The sequence below is a fragment of the Onychomys torridus genome, chromosome 14 (assembly GCF_903995425.1).
Source record: "Onychomys torridus chromosome 14, mOncTor1.1, whole genome shotgun sequence".
NCBI lineage: Eukaryota > Metazoa > Chordata > Mammalia > Rodentia > Cricetidae > Onychomys > Onychomys torridus.
Genome location: NC_050456.1, coordinates 67,392,596 through 67,410,203, shown reverse-complemented (window position 1 = coordinate 67,410,203; position 17,608 = coordinate 67,392,596). Strand labels below are relative to the sequence as shown.

Sequence of the window (17,608 nt, the reverse complement as noted above, 5' to 3'; positions counted from 1 at the left end):
GAAAGGAACAGACACAGGAAGATGGATGGGCGTGGCCTCTACAAGCTGCGAAAGGTCCTCAATTGACAGCATGTGCTGACCTTGACCTGGGCCCTGCAGCTACAAGGAGCTGAATTCTGCCAACCCGGACCTCAAGGAAACTGGATTCCCTCTTGAGCTTCCAGAATGAGGGCAATGGATACCCAGGTTCTAGCTTTCTGAGTGGTCTCTTGACCTGTGAACTGAGATAATGTGTACTCTTTAAACTAAATCTTGGTGGCAACAAAAAAAGGAGTATGCCGCCTTCTCACAGGCCACCTGCCGCCTTGTGGCTCTGAGGAATCATCTATTTAGAAAGGAAATACAGCCGGGCGGTGGTGGCACACGCCTTTAATCCCAGCACTCGGGAGGCAGAGGCAGGTGGATCTCTGTGAGTTCGAGGCCAGCCTGGTTTACAAAGTTAGTTCCAGGACAGGAACCAAAGCTACATGGCAAAACCCTGTCTCAAAAACCAAAACAAGTGCTGCAGTTTCTGAACCCAGAACAAAGGCAGGCACCACTGGGATAAGATCCTTCACTGACTTCTTTTAGGGATCCTCAGCCTCTTCAGAACAACATGTACTGTCCATTACGGAGTCCTGCAGTCCACAGAGCAAACTGGTCTCCTGAAAGAACAGCCACATTAACTTAGCCTTTATTATGCAAAGACCACTGGCTCCATGGCTCTGTCTGAGGCACTGGCTTTGGACACATGAAGGGGGCCCCTGTGGTTGCCAATAAGCTTCCCTAGTGCAGGACCCTCCTGTCTGCTGCGGAGCTGTGGGCGTGCAGCCTCAGAGCAGCTGTCTAAGTGTTGCTTATGCTGACTACTTTTGTCAACCTGACAAGCTAGAGTCATTTGGGAAGACAGAACTTCAACTGAGAATTAGATTGGACTACAGGCAAGTCTGTTGGCATTTTCTTAGTAAACGATTTATGTGGGAGGGCCCAGCCCACTATGAGTGGTGCCATCCCTAGGCAAGTGGTCCTGGGGTGTATAAGAAAGCAGACGGAACAAGCTAGGAAGTAGCATTCCTCCAGTTCCTTTCTGCTTCAGTTCCTTTCTCAGGTTCCTGTCCTGACTTCCCATCGTGAGGGACTGTAAGCCGTGAGATGAAGTGAACGCTAGCCCTCACCCCTAGTTGGTTTTGGTCATAGTGTCCATCACAGCAACAGAAAGCAAACCAGACAACCCTTTATTGGGAGCAGAGCAGCACAACACAATGACCCACAGATGGAGATGCCTGATGGGCACCCTGCACAGCATCCTTCAAGATAGGCTCTACCAGCGAAACTCACTGGAAAAATGGATTCCTTGGGGCAGCTTCCCATCTTCCCAGGTGGGGGAATTCATTAACTTCCCTGTAGCAACCATGGGGCACTAGAGATAGAGCCCCTCAGGGGTGCCTTCTTGCTTTTTATAAAGAACATTCTCTTTAGATTTTTTGAAGTCTTCATTTGTAACTTTCATCCTGCGTTCCCGCAGGGCCATCAAACCAGCTTCTGTACAGATTGCCTGAAAGAAAGATCAGTATAAGCTGGGCTTCGTGAGGCATGCCCTTAATCCCAGGCAGAGGCAGGGCAGCCAGACAGCCAGAGAGCCACGGTCACACAGAGAAACCCTGTCTCAAAAACCCAAAGCAAAAAAAGAGAACAGTATGTTCAGCCTGAAACACTTACTTTTTATCTTATGGAATTCAGAGAGAGATTTTGAAATAAAGTATAAGACAGACTAAACACAAGTTGCTCATTTGGGAGCAGGTTATTTTTTAAATGTCTCATGCATCATAATTTCTGAAAAATCCAAGATGTATAAACTGGGAAGACTTTAAGGGAGAGGACTGGCCCAGGGATCTAGAGGTCTGAGATATGGCTCAGGTTCTGACAAGCTATGTGGTTTGTAAATTATTATTGTTATTATTTATTTTTACCAGAGCTGAGGATCGAACCCAGGGCCTGTGCTTGCTAGGCAAGCGCTCTACCACTGAGCTAAATCCCCAACCCCAGTCAGTAAAATCTTGTAGCTTTACTTTCATTAAAGATATTTCTAGGAGATGGAGAAAGTGATAGGCTCAAAGGCAGGGACTTGAGTGTGTATGCCCATTTCATTTACCTGGGCTCAGAGCATATACATACTCCTGTTAGCTATGTTGGTGTACAGTAATTATTCTAATACATTTCCTCAGTAGTTCTTGCCCAAGTGAAACAAGAGCCCTTGTACACATGTGTTAAAATGCAATCCAGAGCACTGAGGAGATGGCGTAGGTATACATATACTGGCATTGCAACTTTTCTGAATGCTGGAAAAATTTTAAGTTCATGTAGTACAATTAAAAAGTAATTGCCAATGAAAAAGAAAAACGAAGCTATTTAACTCAGTTCTGTAGGACTGATGCTAATGACCTTGGTGCAGGCGCTGGCCTGGAAAAGCACTCTACAGCTTCTACCTAACCAAGACACCCATACTGAGGAAGATCCTGCTCTTGAAGGAAAGGAGCTGGCACCACATTCATTGCTCACAGGCCTTGATACAAAGACTGGGCAGCCGAGGAGAACCGCACTAACTCATTTGCAACAAAACTAACAAGTAAACTTGAGTAGCTCATCAACACAAGGAGGGAATAAGAGTGCAGTGTGGGGGACCCTCTGCAGCTCTGGGGTTGACCTCTAGGCCTTGTACAGTGAGTGGTAAACAATGTTAGTGACTGATCCTTGTGGGTTAGCAGGGGTATGGTCATTTACTTCATAGATTAATGCATTAAATGACTTTGAACAACAGCAAATCTTCCATTTGGATATACTATTAGAGCCTCAAAGTGACTGATGGTAAAACCTAGGCGTCCACACACTTGGCCTAAGTGTCACCCTAGAGTTTGCAGTCTTTCCTAAAAGGCCAAGTTCCCAGATGGCAAGCAAGCCCACCCAGTTACCCACCTTGATGTCAGCCCCAGAGAGGTCATCCTTTGCCATGATCAAGTCATCCAAGGTTACATCATCAGCCAGTGTCATCCTGCTTGTGTGAATCTGGAAGATCCGCTTCTTGGTCTTTTCGTCAGGCAGAGGGAACTCGATCTTTCTGTCAATGCGGCCTGCAGGTACAAAGCTTTCAGCCACTTCCCCAGACCAGACTGCTCCAATTCAGAGCCTTAGCCCACCCCACAGGTGTCAGACGATGATGTGGGGGTGACACATGAACCCTAAAAAGTGAACTCACTTCTGTGCTTTGTGAACATCGATACCTGAATTGACCCTCCCTTAAACCCCCTGATTCGATACCTTCAGGAATAGCAAGGGAGATCTTGAATGGCATTTGTGATCTACCTTAGGAACATTACAAAAGCTAGCAGCAAATTATGGCTTCCAGTGCTAACCTGAACAGAAACAGTAAATCATGGCCTATGACTCCTTAGGGATGAAAGCAAATGCTTGAGGCTAGAAATTCTGAGTATGGGGAGGAAAAGATCACAGTGCAAAAATAGAAAGCGAGGGATCTCAAGGAGACAGACTTGAACTTGTGTGTGTACACGTGGTGAGGACAACTTCAGGCACCTACCACCTTGTTTCCTGAGATCAGTGTCTCTCACTGACCTGGAGCTTGCCAAAGGCAGCTTGCTAGGCAGGCTGGCCTGCCAGCAAGTCCCACTATCTGTCTCTACCTCCCCAGTGCAGGTGTGTGTATGTGTGTGTGTGTGTGTGTGTGTGTCACAGCTGCACACCACACCCACCTTTTGTACATGGGTTCTGCAGACAAAATTCAGGCCCTCCTGCTGATAGGCAGGCACCTTTCTAACTAGGCCATCTCTCCGAACAAGTAGATGTGTTTTTGGTAAATTATGCTGCACAATTGTATTTGCCATTCTGTGTTCCATTCTATAACATCCCCCACAGCACATTTCAATCACAAACCATTAATTTTCTACAAGGAAACAAAAGCAAATTTGACCTGGTCTGATAAGTGCTGGATCCAAAGTTTCTATTCGGTTTGTAGCCATGATAACTTTTACATCTCCCCTCGAATCAAATCCATCCAACTGGTTCAACAGTTCCAACATTGTTCGTTGAATTTCTCTCTCACCTCCAGAGTTTGAATCATATCTTTAGAAAAGGAAGAAACAAAGACCCAGCCATTCTGTTAAAAGCAAACATGGAGCATGAAACTCAACGTTCTTTTCTTGGCTCTGACGAAACATTATCAGCACCTGTGCTTTGGTGGGGACTTGCCTCTGAAAGTTCACATCTAACAATGGCCACTGTGATGGATGAGTGATTAATGCCTTCTAAGGGTGGAGGAGCTGGCACGGGCCCCCCCTTTTCTCTGCTGACTGCTGGATGTTGGAGGACTGAGAACAAGCATAGTCTTGGAAGCAGAAGCAGCCCTGAGCACATGCTGATGCTAGGGCCCCAGAACAGAGGGAAAACAAGCTTTTGCCTTTTTAATCCACCCAGTTACCGTGTTGTGTTTGCAGCAGCCCAGATGAAGACACTTTCCAACCATCACAGATCACAATTCTGCATAGCAACTCAGTGCCTCAAGCTCCATCATTTTTTCTGTCTCCCTGTTTGGTGCCTGATGACCCAACCTACTAACTGGGGGGCAGAGACTACCATCATTACAGTGAGCCCCTAGAGTCCGGACGGTACTGGCTTCATGCAAGTGCTATGACATGAATGATTTTCTGACATTGCCTGGGCGGGTGTTTAAGGCCCGTGGAGGCCAGAGAGCAAAGTATCCAGAGGGCCATGCACAGCAAGGACTTGCTACCCAGGGAGGGCCTAACGTTGCTTTATCACACACAACAGTTCAGGCACGTTTACCTTTTGGTCCCAATGGCATCAATTTCATCAATAAACACAATGGATGGTGCATGTTCTTCAGCAACTCGGAACAGCTCCCGAACGAGTTTGGGCCCGTCACCCAGGTACTTCTGAATGAGCTCTGAGCCAACCACTCTCAAGAAAGTGGCTGAAGTTTGGTTCGCTACTGCTTTGGCCAATAATGTTTTACCTATTGGGGGCAAAAAGAATAAGACAAGGGAGAAAATCATGTAGCTGCTATTAAGAACCCTCACCCTAATGGATGGACACACACCAGCAGCTATCTGGTGCTCTGCTCTCCCAGTCTAACTATGGACTCTGACAGCTTTGAACACTAATCTTAAAGTCATCACAATAACACCCAGCAAATACTTTTTACCTGGTTATTTCTTTTTTATGAAAAAAAAAATTGTGTGTGTGTGTGTGTGTGTGGGCATGCGCACGTGTGACACCTTCGCAGAGGCCCTTCCCTTCTTCCATCTTCACACGGGTTCCGAGGATCAAACTCAGGTTGCCAAGCTTGTGCAGTAGGCACCTTTATCACGGAGCCCTTTTCTCAGCCCTACTCGGTTATTTTCACACCTTGAGCCCAAAGTAGCCTCTAAAGCAGTGGTTCTCAACCTGTGGGTCATGATGGGTCACACACTGGACATCCTGCATATCAGATGTTCATGTTACAATCATAACATAACAGTAGCAAAATTACAGGCATAAAGTAGGTATGAAATAATTATATGGTTGGGGTTACCACATGAGGAATTGTACTAAAGGGTTGCAGCATTGGGAAGGCTGAGGGCCACTGCCCTAAATGATCGTGATAATTACCTACAGAAAGAACTGCTCTGCACTAGCAGTATAACAGTCTGGTTTTTTTTGGAAAGGAGTTTTTCCCTGGGTCCATTCTAAGTTGCATATACATTTAATGCAACAGTCATGGCGGTACAGGTCTAGAATTTTGGCATTTGGGAGGTAGAAGCAAGAGGATTAGAAGTTGAAGGGTCATCTTGAGCTATATAGTGAATTCAAACCCAGCTTGGCCTTTATGAGGCCCTATGTCAAAACTAATGAATGAATGCACAGGTCACAGGGTCCCACTACTAGCAAGGTGGTACTGGGTGGGCATGTGAGTGGCCTAAATACTGGAAGCAGGACCAGTCAATGGAGCCCACAGATGAAAGCTGGGGAAGGAAGCTCGGGAGACATCTCAGTCTGCCCAATGGAGGCAGTTCCTCTTACGAATCTCAAATGGTGTTTCCAATGTTGCTCTAGCCCCTGGTATTTTCTTTCAGGTCACACACATTCACAAAACAAGTTCTCAACCTTGGCTGACTGTATACACTGAATTTACTTGGAAGCTCTAAGCAATGTGGATGCTGGTTCCAGCTCCAAAGACCAGTCACCAGAGTACTCAATTAAAGACTTTTAAAGCTGATAAGACCGTAGCCCCCGTGAAAGGAGTGAGGAGGGCTGGGTGTTGGCTCAGGATGCAGAGGCAGAACTGATAACTGCCTAACTGGCCTTAGGCAACTGGAAAATGACCAAGGGCCAAGCTTTGTGACAATATGTGGTAATGATGCTGTCCTTGGCCACGGGAAGATTGGCAGGTGAGAAGCCTTAGGAGGCAAGACTATTCCTGGGAGACCAACCAAGGTGGTGAAGACAGTGTAGCACCTCTTAAGAGGATGAGATTTTCGTGTCCAGAAGCAGCTGGCTTACAGGCAATCCCTGAACAAGCCCCGCCCCCTCCGACAGGGCTGCCCACCAGGCACTGCAGTGTCCAAGTAGCATTCACTACATGCTGGTAGGCCAGCGCCCAGTGCAGCAGCTCCAGCCCTGCACCAGCTCAATGCTTTGTGCCCTGGGCTCAGCACCAGCCTCTTGGTAGCTTTACTTTCTGATAAGATGAAGATGTGTGGCTGCTTCTTCTAGCTTCAGGCTTCTGGGGGAAGGTACTTCTCAGTCCCCTGGTAGCTCTTAACACAGGCCAGTTAGAACTCAATGTCCGTTCTCTCAACAATGACCACTCTTGTTTTCATCTGCAGAGTAACCATTGCTACATATTGGTCTCTACAGCTTAGGACAACTAGCTAATGAGTTAAATGTGTATGCATTTCTATCACCATCCAACAAACATTTACTTAGTACTACTGCACCAGTAGATAGACCTGATCCAAACACCTCAGAATAACTTTGAACGCCATCTCCACTATGGGTCTGAGGCTTGGTCATGCTCCAGATCAATGTGTGCATGCCTTTGAGGCTGGGACCAGCATGGCCAACCAAGGTTGAGAATTCGTTTGTGTTGTGTGTGTACAGGGGTGGTACTGGTTTGCTGGACTGAACCCGGGGCCTTTTGCACGCCACCTTTCCTTCCCACCCCTTCCCAGAGTAAAGCTAAGGAACTGTGTGGTGTCTTCTATTTTGCCAGTGCTGCTGGAGATAGAGTGATTTGTCTACAGTGTCCAACATGGCATACCTGTTCCTGGTGGACCATAGAGAATGACCCCCTTAGGGGGCTTTATCCCCATCTCTTCATAATACTCAGGATGGGTAAGAGGAAGCTCCACAGATTCCTACAGAGAAGAAGCATTCGGTAAAATGAAAGTCTAACTGAGTTATTAGCATTATTTGACACGAAACTATCTTGTTTTCCATAAAATAAGTAGAAACCTCATTCTTTTAAGAGGAGATACACCTGACTTGCACTCGGGTAGGGCATGCTGAAGAGGCTACGCGTCTCACTGGAGTTTTCACTACCTCCCTTTCTGGGCTATGTGTTTCCCTTTTCTTTTCCAGAAGTCAGCCTTGAGCATCATTTAAGCCATTCTGGAGCAACGTAAGACTGAAGAAAGTTAAGACTCCAGCTTTTTTTTATTAAACTACAGGCCCACAGTCACCCCGAATAACCACTTCTCCCCAGGCTCTAGGACTACTCAGGCACAGGATTATGTGCTAGGCCCCAGCACTTGTGTGAGCCTGCAGGCACCTCCACACAACAGCACAAGTCAGCACAGCTAGGAACATCACATTTTCACACAAAACTCACTCAGCATTAAATATACATTTAAAATGCTGCAGGACTATCACAGTTTACTGTGACTTCTGATTCCTAACAGTACAGAACAAACACATAAAGATCCACAGCTGGAAAAATAATCAATAAAAAAACAAGCAAACATGCAAAACAACTCCAAAGCATCCTAAATGGGACAGCTATAAGAAACCAAAAGTCTGGAAACCCAGAGCTGGCCCCTTCCATACCTTAATTTCCTGGATTTGGTTGTCCAGTCCCCCAATATCTGCATAGGTCTCCTGGGGGGCCTTTTCCACCTTCATCACTGTGACCAGGGGATCTGTGTCATCCATTAGCACCCCTATCACGGCATGCACCTACAAAGGATCAAGTCTTAACATGTGACCATGAGGTCCCTTCACCCTGTTTGTGACAAGCAGTACCAGTTACAAGTGTCTTTCTCCCCAGTCCTATGAGTGCTCTGGCAAGCCACTTCTGGGACAAAGAGCCAGGTCTAAGGAAGGACATACTCTTGTGGGTTTCCTCAAAGACCAGCAACTCACCTTGTGGTTGAGCAGGACTGAACAGCCTGGCTCCAGCAGATCCTTGTCCACAAATGAGAGGATGCTGACGTAGTGTTCTGAGCCCACAGATGTGGACACAATGGCGTGATTATCATCAATGATCTCTTCCAAGGTTCCCACAGACATGGGAGTCCCCCTGAGATCATCCACTTTTGATCTCTCCTCCTAAATATAAACAAGAAGGAAAAGCATTAGCCCTTAAGTTAGATGATCCGTTTCTCTGCTAGAGTCACAAAGCAGCAAGCGCCTTCTTTTTTCCTTGTTTATTTGTTTTCTGTGTGTGTGCATCTAGTGTGCAGAGACCAGAGAACTTGCTGTGTGTGCACTCCTGGCTACCCAGAGCTTCTGGGTGGTTCTTTAGTCTTTGCCTCCTGTGTTGGGGAATACTATTTTAAGGTGTGTTACTTTTGTTTCTGCTGCCTTTGTTTAACTCTGTGAAGCTGTGTTGCTGTGCCTGTGTAAACACCTGATGGTCTAATAAAGAGCTGGATGGCCAAGAGCAAGGCAGGAGAAAGGATAGGCAGAGAGGATAAATAGAGGGAGAAATCTGGGAGTTTCCCTCTCTAGGAACGAGAGAGGAAGGAGGAAGTATCTAGGGGCCAGCCACAGAATAAGAGTAAGACACACAAGAAAGAAACGGGAAAAGCCCAGAGACAAAAGATAGATGGGGCTAATTTAAAGTTAAGGAAATGCCAAGCTAAGGCCGGGCATTCATAAGTAATAAGCCACTGTGTGTGTTTATTTGGGAGCTGGGTGGTGGGCCCCCCAAAAGAGCAAAAACCCCAACAATATTCTGGCATCCAACCTGGGGCTCATATTTCCATAGCCCCCAAGAAAGCTGGAAAGGAAAAAAAAAAGATACAGCTCCTTTAAGAGGTGCTGCTGTTCACCTGGCAAGTCAAAGCGGCAAGCTAAATGAAAACCTCCTGTGCCAACACAGGTGTTGGTTTCCACAGCTAGGACGACAGTTCAATGCAGTTTTCAGTCAGGAGCCTTGAAGGGGCTTCAGGCAACCCAAGAAGCAGGCTGAGCCAGCCGAGAGCCGCACATGGAGTACCTTATCAGCCTAAGGTTTGCTAGTACGGTCAAAAAGACTAAAGATACACAGTAAAAGAGGTCCAGACGGAAAAACCTCTAAACAGGTTACAGTGTGTTTAACAGTGTGTGTAGGCTTAAGAAAAGGAAAAGGGTATAGTCATAGAAAAAGAAAAAGAATTTATAAAATAAAGTCTTTAAAGAGAGAGTAAAAGGAAAAAGCCACTCAAGATGGGAAATACACAGGTAGTCTGGATCCTGTATGTTATTGTGTTGATTCTGAATTTTTTTGATTGTTGAAAAACAAAGGATAGCTGCAAAGAGACCTGGAATTGAAAGAGGGACTGTTGAAATAAATCAGCCTATATACTTTAGGAATGTCTTAACCTTTAAAAAGTCAAAATACATTTGTCAAATGGGAATAAAAAATGCTTTGGAGTTTTGTTCCTACAGGAAATGAGAGGTTGTGGATTCCTTCAGGATTAATATGGATCAGGTTTGATCAGGGGAGACCTCCTGAAACTTGACAGGTGATATCTATCAGCAAAGGTTACTACTGCTGGTCTTCCCAGGACTTGGTCATTATCTCAAAATTTTCTTTCTGGGACCCTAAAGATTCTTCATCCACAGACAGCAGGAAGCAGTTTGGAGAAAACTACGCCCACATTCCCAAGAGTTGGGAAGTATGGGTGGTTTTGGTTATTTTGTGGGTTATGGATGTTTGTTATCATTTAGGGAAATATAGAATAGTGATACGAATTTAAAGTTATTTTTGTTACATACATACTTTTGTATATATGTTTCTACTCTTGTTTAAAGGATTTTTGTATACTGATAAAAATTTAAGGTTATTTTTGTCACAACATATTGTATATATGTTTCTATTCTTAAGGTATTGTGCCTATGCAGTTTATTTAAAAATGTAAGGTAAAATTCTAGTTTTTGAAAGCTGTTATATATTTTAGATAGATGTTCTTCAAACCTTTCAAAGATCTACAGAATATGGCATTTAAAATGCTTTGTTAACTTAAAGTTTTTCATGACAATGAGACACATGTACTCCTGGCAGCACCAATTTACTTCAGAGAAGATGATGGGCATTGAAGAAACTCCTTATGGAGTTTGCTTTCATCGTGGCAAGGTCAGCCACCGGGCAAAGAAACTGTTCTTGCCTTTGACTGCTGACAATGTGCTGTGCAGACTGGACAGGAAGGACACAGAAGAAAGTGACTGTTGAACTTTGCCAATACAAGGCAGGACAGTCCTTCAAATTTCCTGTTTCACCGAGAAGTCTGCCAGATACTATGGGCCTGACAGCTGAAGATGGCTGTCCTAATGTTGCAGAGGAACTTTGGGTGACTGTCCAGGTAGCCAAATGTCTCTGTTGTTAGATAATATTACATCCTTCTGGGCCTTTGATGGAGTTGAAGACTAAATAGTTATAGTTGCATTTTTCCTCAGTTATGACAGAAAGTAAGTTAGGTATAAAATTTTGGATTCACTAAGATAGGATAGATAATGTATTATTTCCTCTGAATATGCTAACTACAAATGGACAGAATATTGTGAATGTAATCCTTGACAATTGTTATTGGATATAGTCTTACTATGTTTAAATTAAAAACCTTTCATTTTTATTTAGACAAAAAGGGGGAAATGTTGTAGAATATTATTTTAATGTGTTACTACTTTTGTTTATGTTGCATTTGTTTAACTCTGTGAAATTGTGATACTGTGCCTGTCTAACACATCTGATGGTCTAATAAAGAGCTGAACAGCCAATAGTAAAGAGAGAAATGGGTGGGGTTGGCAGGCAGAGAGAATAAATAGAAACAGAAATCTGAGAGAAGGGAAGGGCCAGAGAAGGAGGAGGACTCCAGAGGCCAGCCACCCAGTTACACAGCAAGCTATAGAATAAGAGTAAGATTTATGGGAGTAAGAGAACAGAAAAACCCAGAGGTTAAAGGTAGACAGGATAATTTAAGAAAAGTTGGCAAGAAACTAAGCCATGCTAAGGTTGGGCATTCATAAGCTTCTGTGTGATTTATTTGGGAGGTGGGTGGTGGCCCCCCCCAAAAAAGAGCAGAAATAAATAACAATACTCCGTCTTGCTATAGGGCGCTGGGATTAAAGATGTGCACTTCACCTGGATTTCTACCTTTTCATTGGGTAACTTGGTTGCCAGGGTGCACAGCCAGTGCTCTTACCTGCTGGACCATCTTCCTGGCCCAGAGCAACTAATGCTTTTAAAAGCTAGCCACTAAGAGGCCTGCAGAGGTTCAACTACCTGAATCCCACCTGATGACAGTTTTAGGTTCTGAATCGCACTCAATTAGTAATGAAGACAGTTACAGAAACTGCTCTACTCACCTCTTGTTTTTCTTCCAATGGTTTCATCTGCTCCTGATTCCTAATGAATTCTTCCTCCATGAGAAGATAGTCTTTTATTCTCTCTAACTTCAGTAATTTTAGGCGGCACTGGGTGTGAGGCGTTACTGTAATTAAAAAATAAGGCTTAATATATTTGGAACTTAAATATTCACAATAAAGTCTTACTTTATGCTCATCAGAAAGTCACTAAAAAAGGCTGGCAACATGGCTCAGTGGTTAAAGTACCAAGCCTGAAGACCTGAGTTCTATCCCTCAGAACTGAGTCCTGTAAGCTGTTTTGACCTCCACATGCCCACAACTGCATCTAGTGTGCATGCATGCACGCACACATGCGTACACAGACACTATGATAAAGGAGCTGAAGAAATGGCTTAGCAGGGGACCTGGACTCAGTTCTTAGTGCCCACATGGCAGCTCCAAACTATGTGCTTGGCACACACGTAGTACACCTACACACAGGCAGGCAAAACACTGATACACTTCTGGCACAACCCAAATTTTAATAGGGTAATATTTCATTTTACAGAATGAAAATGTTTCTGAGACTGGATCTGTAAACTGTAGTTTCCATTGTGGGGCACACTTAACCCCAGTCCCTGGGAAGCTAAGGCAAGAGGATCATGAACCTAAGGACAGCCCGGACAGCACAACAGGGCCATCAAGATAATGCTCTATGGGTAAAGGCACTTGCTGTGCAAGCCCAATGCCCTACGTTCCATCCCCAGGAAAATGACTGGAGAGAACCAACTCCCAAAAGCTGTCTTCTGACCTTTACAAGCACACTGTAGTGTGCGTGTGCCCCCTGTAAAGTAACAGAAAACTTATAAAGCAATAAATGACTTACATTTTTAATACTTCAGAGGGGTTGGCTATTTAAAGACAATGAATGGGATTTCTTTTTTTTCCTTTCTTTATTTTTTTGAGAAAGGGTCCTTCTATGTAGCCCTGGCTGGTCTGGAACTCAGTGACCTATCCACTTGTCTCAGCCTCCTGAGTGCTGGGATTAAAGGTATGCACCACAGTGCACTGTGAATGGGATCTCTTGGCATGAGACACTCTCATCTAACGTTGCATTTTCGGATTAAACATAACTTCTACACCAACCCAGCAGAAGGCTCCACATGAACTAAGGAGAAGCGGGTTATAACCACAGCTCGGTGCTTCCGTCTCCCTACTTCCTGCCTCCCCTTTACACACTATGCTCTGTGCAGAGCAGTCTCCGGTAGCTAGGAAGACAGCAGAGGACACGGTCATTACCCAGCGGCAGTTTGCTAGCAGCATCTGGTCCCTTGGTTTTCTTCTTCTTTTTCCCCACTCTGGTTGGGACAGGAGGTTCATATTTCTTTTTCTTGTCCTTGAGTTTTTAGAAGAGTAGGAAAAAGAAGTCACAAAGAAATTATAAAATGCATTTAATTTTGTATCACTGCCATCTACTTCTAGGGGGTACAAACGTTCTCATCTTTTTGTCCTTTTTATTAATACTTAAAAAAAAAATTAAAATGTAATGACATTATTCCCCCTTCTCTGCATCCTTCCAATCCCTGCCATCAACCCCACCCTCCACTTACACTGATGGCCTCGTTTTGATTATTGTTACATATATAAATACAGCTTGCTGGGTCTATAAAATAACTGTCTTTTATAAAGCAGATTACATACCCCTGCACTCTAAGATTTAACTGTATTGAGTAAATGTGATCTCTTTATAGAAATGGCAGTGACTCAGATTTTTTTTAGTAAGCAGAAAGAGGTCAAAATTGAGTTACTTGCCAAAAGTTTGAGTAAGGTGAGGTACTTCTCCCACCTCAATATGTTATACACTTAGACACTCTACTTTAAAACTTCTATGGTGTTCATGCTTTAAGAATCATTAACTCAGGCCAATATGCTTTTTAGAAACAGGACACAGGTCATCCACCAATTCAGGTTACCAAATTAGCTGCTACATTACTTGGCTTTTTTTTTTTTTTTCAGAGCTGAGGGCCGAACCCAGGGCCTTGCACTTGCTAGGCAAGCGCTCTACTACTGAGCTAAATCACCAACCCACTTGGCTTTTTTGTTTTGTTTTGTTTTGTTTTTTGAGACAGGGTTTCTCTGTGTAGTTTTGGTGCCTGTCCTGGATCTCACTCTGTAGACCAGGCTGGCCTTAAACTCACAGAGATCCACCTGTCTCTGCCTCCTGAGTGCTGGGATTAAAGGTGTGTGCCACCACCACCCGGCATCACTTGGCTTTTTAAAGTTTGTGGCTCTATGAAGAACTCACTGAGGCCCACTAGCAGTTTCCACAGTGTGATCAGATCATGTAAATCTCTTGCTTCTTTTTACCTTGTCATCCTTCTTGCCACCCCCAGGACCATGGCCACCACTCTGACTTTGACCCTGTCAAAAAAAAAAAAAAAAAAAAAAAAAAGGACAAAGATAAATTCAGAATACAATCACTTGAAAAGAACACCCCCATTGGTGCTACGATTCTAAAACACAGCACAAGCCCCACTGTAACCCTCAGAAATGGAAGGGCCTTGCAGCCCAGGTATGCCCTCAGTGTGGAGAGATTCTGCAAATAACCATCTCTCAGAAGAACCAAGACCCACTGGATGATGTAGCTATCACTAAGGAGGCTGACAGAGACCACTCATCTGAACAAGAGGTTCAGAACTTCACATTCTTTAATACACGCTACACCTCAGACTCCATGAAAAGCTGTTGCACATATTACACAACCATTTCTCTCTCCAGAAGACTTTTGACAGCACCCTACCACGCTCCCGGGCAAGCTTTTCTTCTCAGTCTGAAAGGCTGTCACCTGAAGGTGTTACTTGATGTATTAAAAGCTCACTGGGATTTCCGATTTTAAAACTGCTGAACATAGGGCAATGACTCAAATTGAGGTATTTTAAATATCTTTGTGGAAATACATAGTTTAGTACATGTGTGGGTGAATGTGCGCATGCCAGGGCACACATGTGGAAGCCAGAGAACAACTTACAAGAATTGATTCTTTCCCTCTATCTTGTGGGTCCTGGAGACAAAACTCCAGTGGTGAAGCCTGATGTCAAATGCCATCTCATCAGCCCAACGGTGGTGTTTTAAAGACGAGTAACAGTAAGGTACTGATCAGAGAAGCCACCCAGTTCCCTCCAGTCACACCCAGGAAGGCACCTCTAACTAATATACTGGCTGTTTCGTTATCAAGACAAAACCACCACAGGGTTACTTGAGTAGAATTCATGTCAAACATAGTCCACCACGGGCAAGGTTCTTAAAACTTTGTGTTTTACTCTGAACGTACTAAAGGCCAAAGTGATTCTAGGAGACAGTCATGTTGAAAGTGGACGTGCAAGTTAGAGCCTTTCACACTTCCTTGCTTCCTAGGGAAACTTGCTCATGTCTGGGGCAACCAATGCTCGGGAGGTGTTTATTATGGGCCCAATTCTGTGCTATGTTTCCCTCACTACCACTAAAATTAAACACAATCCCAAGACAGATTTCATTACTCCCGCCACAGACAAAAGAACTGTTGACAAGCCTGAGAACATGGCTTGTGGAATCTGAATTCTGGTCCCACCACTACAGACTATGTGCTGTGGGTGAATCAGGATCCTCCACTGAGCTTGGTGTCCTTAAATGGATGATACCAGCTCCTTCTCCACCTATTGCTGAAAATGAATACTGCAAATATACCCTCAGCACTTCTATGAATTAGGTTCCAGTGATGGATTACTGGGTCAGGATGGTAACTGTCACTGTGGCTTCACGGGTGTTGGTCCAAATCCAACAGGGCTATATCCTTCACACTGTCTCTAGCCCCCATTCCTCCCCTCCTCTCTTCTAGCCCCTGCCTTCTTATTTGACCCTCAGCCTCCCAGGGGAGAACTATGACCCTCTAAAACAGCCAGCTAATGCCCCAGTCCTCCTCAAATCCATCAGCTGTTCTTTATGGTCCTTAGCTCAGCATGCCTAGCCTTCCCAGGTTCATTCTCAAACCATTCCAGTTTGGCTCCAGGTAGAAGCCATGTTCCTCATGGGACATCTTACATGTTTCTCAGTCTCAAAGAAGAAGAGCCACACCTTTAATAAAGCTCTTAAAATATGCTGAGCAGTGTGCTAAGCATTCTTGGAATATTATCTTATTTGATTTTAAAAAGAGATTTCTTTCCTTAAAAGTGAGTGAGTGAGTGAGTGAGTGTGTGAGTGTGTGTGTGTGTTCCCAGGATAGCAGAAGATGGCATTAGATTTCCTGGAGCTGGAGTTATGGACGGTTGTGAACTTCCGGACATGGGTGCTGGGGACAGAACTTGGGTCCTCTGGAAGCGCAGCAAGCGCTCTTAACCCCTGAGCTATTTAATCCTTTACCCCATGCATTTACATATAAAGAGACCAAAGTCCAAAAAAGGTTTATGCATATTGCTACAAAGCTTGTAAGATATAAAGGCAGAAATCATACTGAGGTCTTCTCTAAAGTTTAGAAATCACACTAAAACTTCTCCCTGGGTGTTAACTGCTCTAGAAAAGATAGGGTCTGTATTCCACTAATGGCCACTTGCTGGTTTTCAGTTTCCTCACTAAAACGGGAATATTAATAATTATCTTAAGGGCTGTTCCACGAAATAAGAACAACTATAGAGAAATGTCCGGTGCATGTTCAGAATGCTTTTCGTAATTCTTCCCAGGACCTTTGTGTGTTCTGGCCTTGCATCTCAGGCTGCTTCAGGTCCTTTGCATTTTCTAATCCTTCTGCCCGGCCCCAGCTTCCCTCAGATATTAGCACGGATTACTCCCTTATTCTCTCAATTCTGGTCTCTACTCAGCTTTCACATCCTCGGGGGGGTCCTTAGCTAACACCCTCACAATAACAGCCACTTCCTACAACACAGCCACGTAACGATGGCTGACCGGGCCCTGCCCGATCCTGCTCCCTGACATGTTTACTGTCTCCCTTCTCTAGAATGGAAGCGCCCACGGAGGCAGCGACCTGGGCCACCGTGCTCCCCCGTTACCCTCTCTGCCTAGACCGGACTCCGGCCCAACGGGAGAGCGCTGAGTCGTCGGCGGCTTAAGTTCCACGCTGGGTCTGTGGCTCAGCCGCTGTCACCCGGCGTCGGCCGGGCTGCCCGGCTCGGCTCGGCTCCTTCAGCAGGTCTGTCCCCGGGTTCCGCGGGCCGCTGTCCGTCCCGCCCGCCCGCGTCCGCCCGCGTCCGCCCAGGAGCACGACCCGCTCCGACCCACGCTGAACCCGAGCGCCGCGCCCCCGTCCCTCCGTCCGTCGAGGGGCCCAGGTCCGGGCCGCGTCGCCTCCTCCTCCTGCCTTCGGTGCCCGCGACCACCGGCCGAAACCCTTAGTCACTCACCATCTTCCCCCTGTCGTCCCAGCCACCACCGCCGGAAGTGCATCCACCAAAACGACCCCGTCAGAAGCGGAAGTGACTAAGAAAGGCTACGGAAGCCTAGCAGGTCCAATTCCCTCCAGTGCGAGGTTAAACGCGAAGGGCTCCTTCCTAGTTTGTTTGGTACACTTGTGGACAGAACTTAAAAAATGTAGTTTACTTGAGGGAATTCTAAATAGCTACTGTTGGGCTATTGTCAGTAACTTAAGACAAGGATCTTCGTTATTAAAGAATTAGGGCAATTTTGAAAATTAAAAAAAAATAAATTATGCAAAAATTATAACCTGAAAGAAGCATTTGCGCCAAGAACTCGAATGGTACTTGGGACTGAGAAGTTGACGTGTACACAGCTTTTAAGTTCTTTAGTT

General features: G+C 45.1%; 1 protein-coding gene across 1 annotated transcript; it reads right to left on the bottom strand.

Moving 5' to 3' along the window:
• Window positions 1-1,193: 1,193 nt before the first annotated feature.
• Window positions 1,194-17,260, bottom strand: Psmc1 (proteasome 26S subunit, ATPase 1). The gene is made up of 11 exons (XM_036206458.1): window positions 17,205-17,260; window positions 14,182-14,235; window positions 13,114-13,210; window positions 11,836-11,960; window positions 8,410-8,595; window positions 8,095-8,223; window positions 7,310-7,406; window positions 4,834-5,023; window positions 3,962-4,113; window positions 2,953-3,107; window positions 1,194-1,534 (listed from the first exon to the last, which is right to left on the bottom strand). The coding sequence occupies exons 1-11, from the start codon at window positions 17,205-17,207 to the stop codon at window positions 1,400-1,402; spliced, it is 1,323 nt and encodes a 440-aa protein (XP_036062351.1). The 5' UTR covers window positions 17,208-17,260; the 3' UTR covers window positions 1,194-1,399.
• Between the last annotated feature and the right edge of the window lie 348 nt (window positions 17,261-17,608).

What these genes read in the sequence shown, in the direction of transcription:
- Psmc1 (XM_036206458.1), bottom strand. An exon ending in GTGGCAAGAAGGATGACAAG is followed by an intron (nt 13,211 to 14,181) that starts GTAAAAAGAAGC and finishes TAAAAACTCAAG; the next exon opens with GACAAGAAAAAGAAATATGA. An exon ending in CAGTCCTGCTCAACCACAAG is followed by an intron (nt 8,224 to 8,409) that starts GTGAGTTGCTGG and finishes GATCCTTTGTAG; the next exon opens with GTGCATGCCGTGATAGGGGT.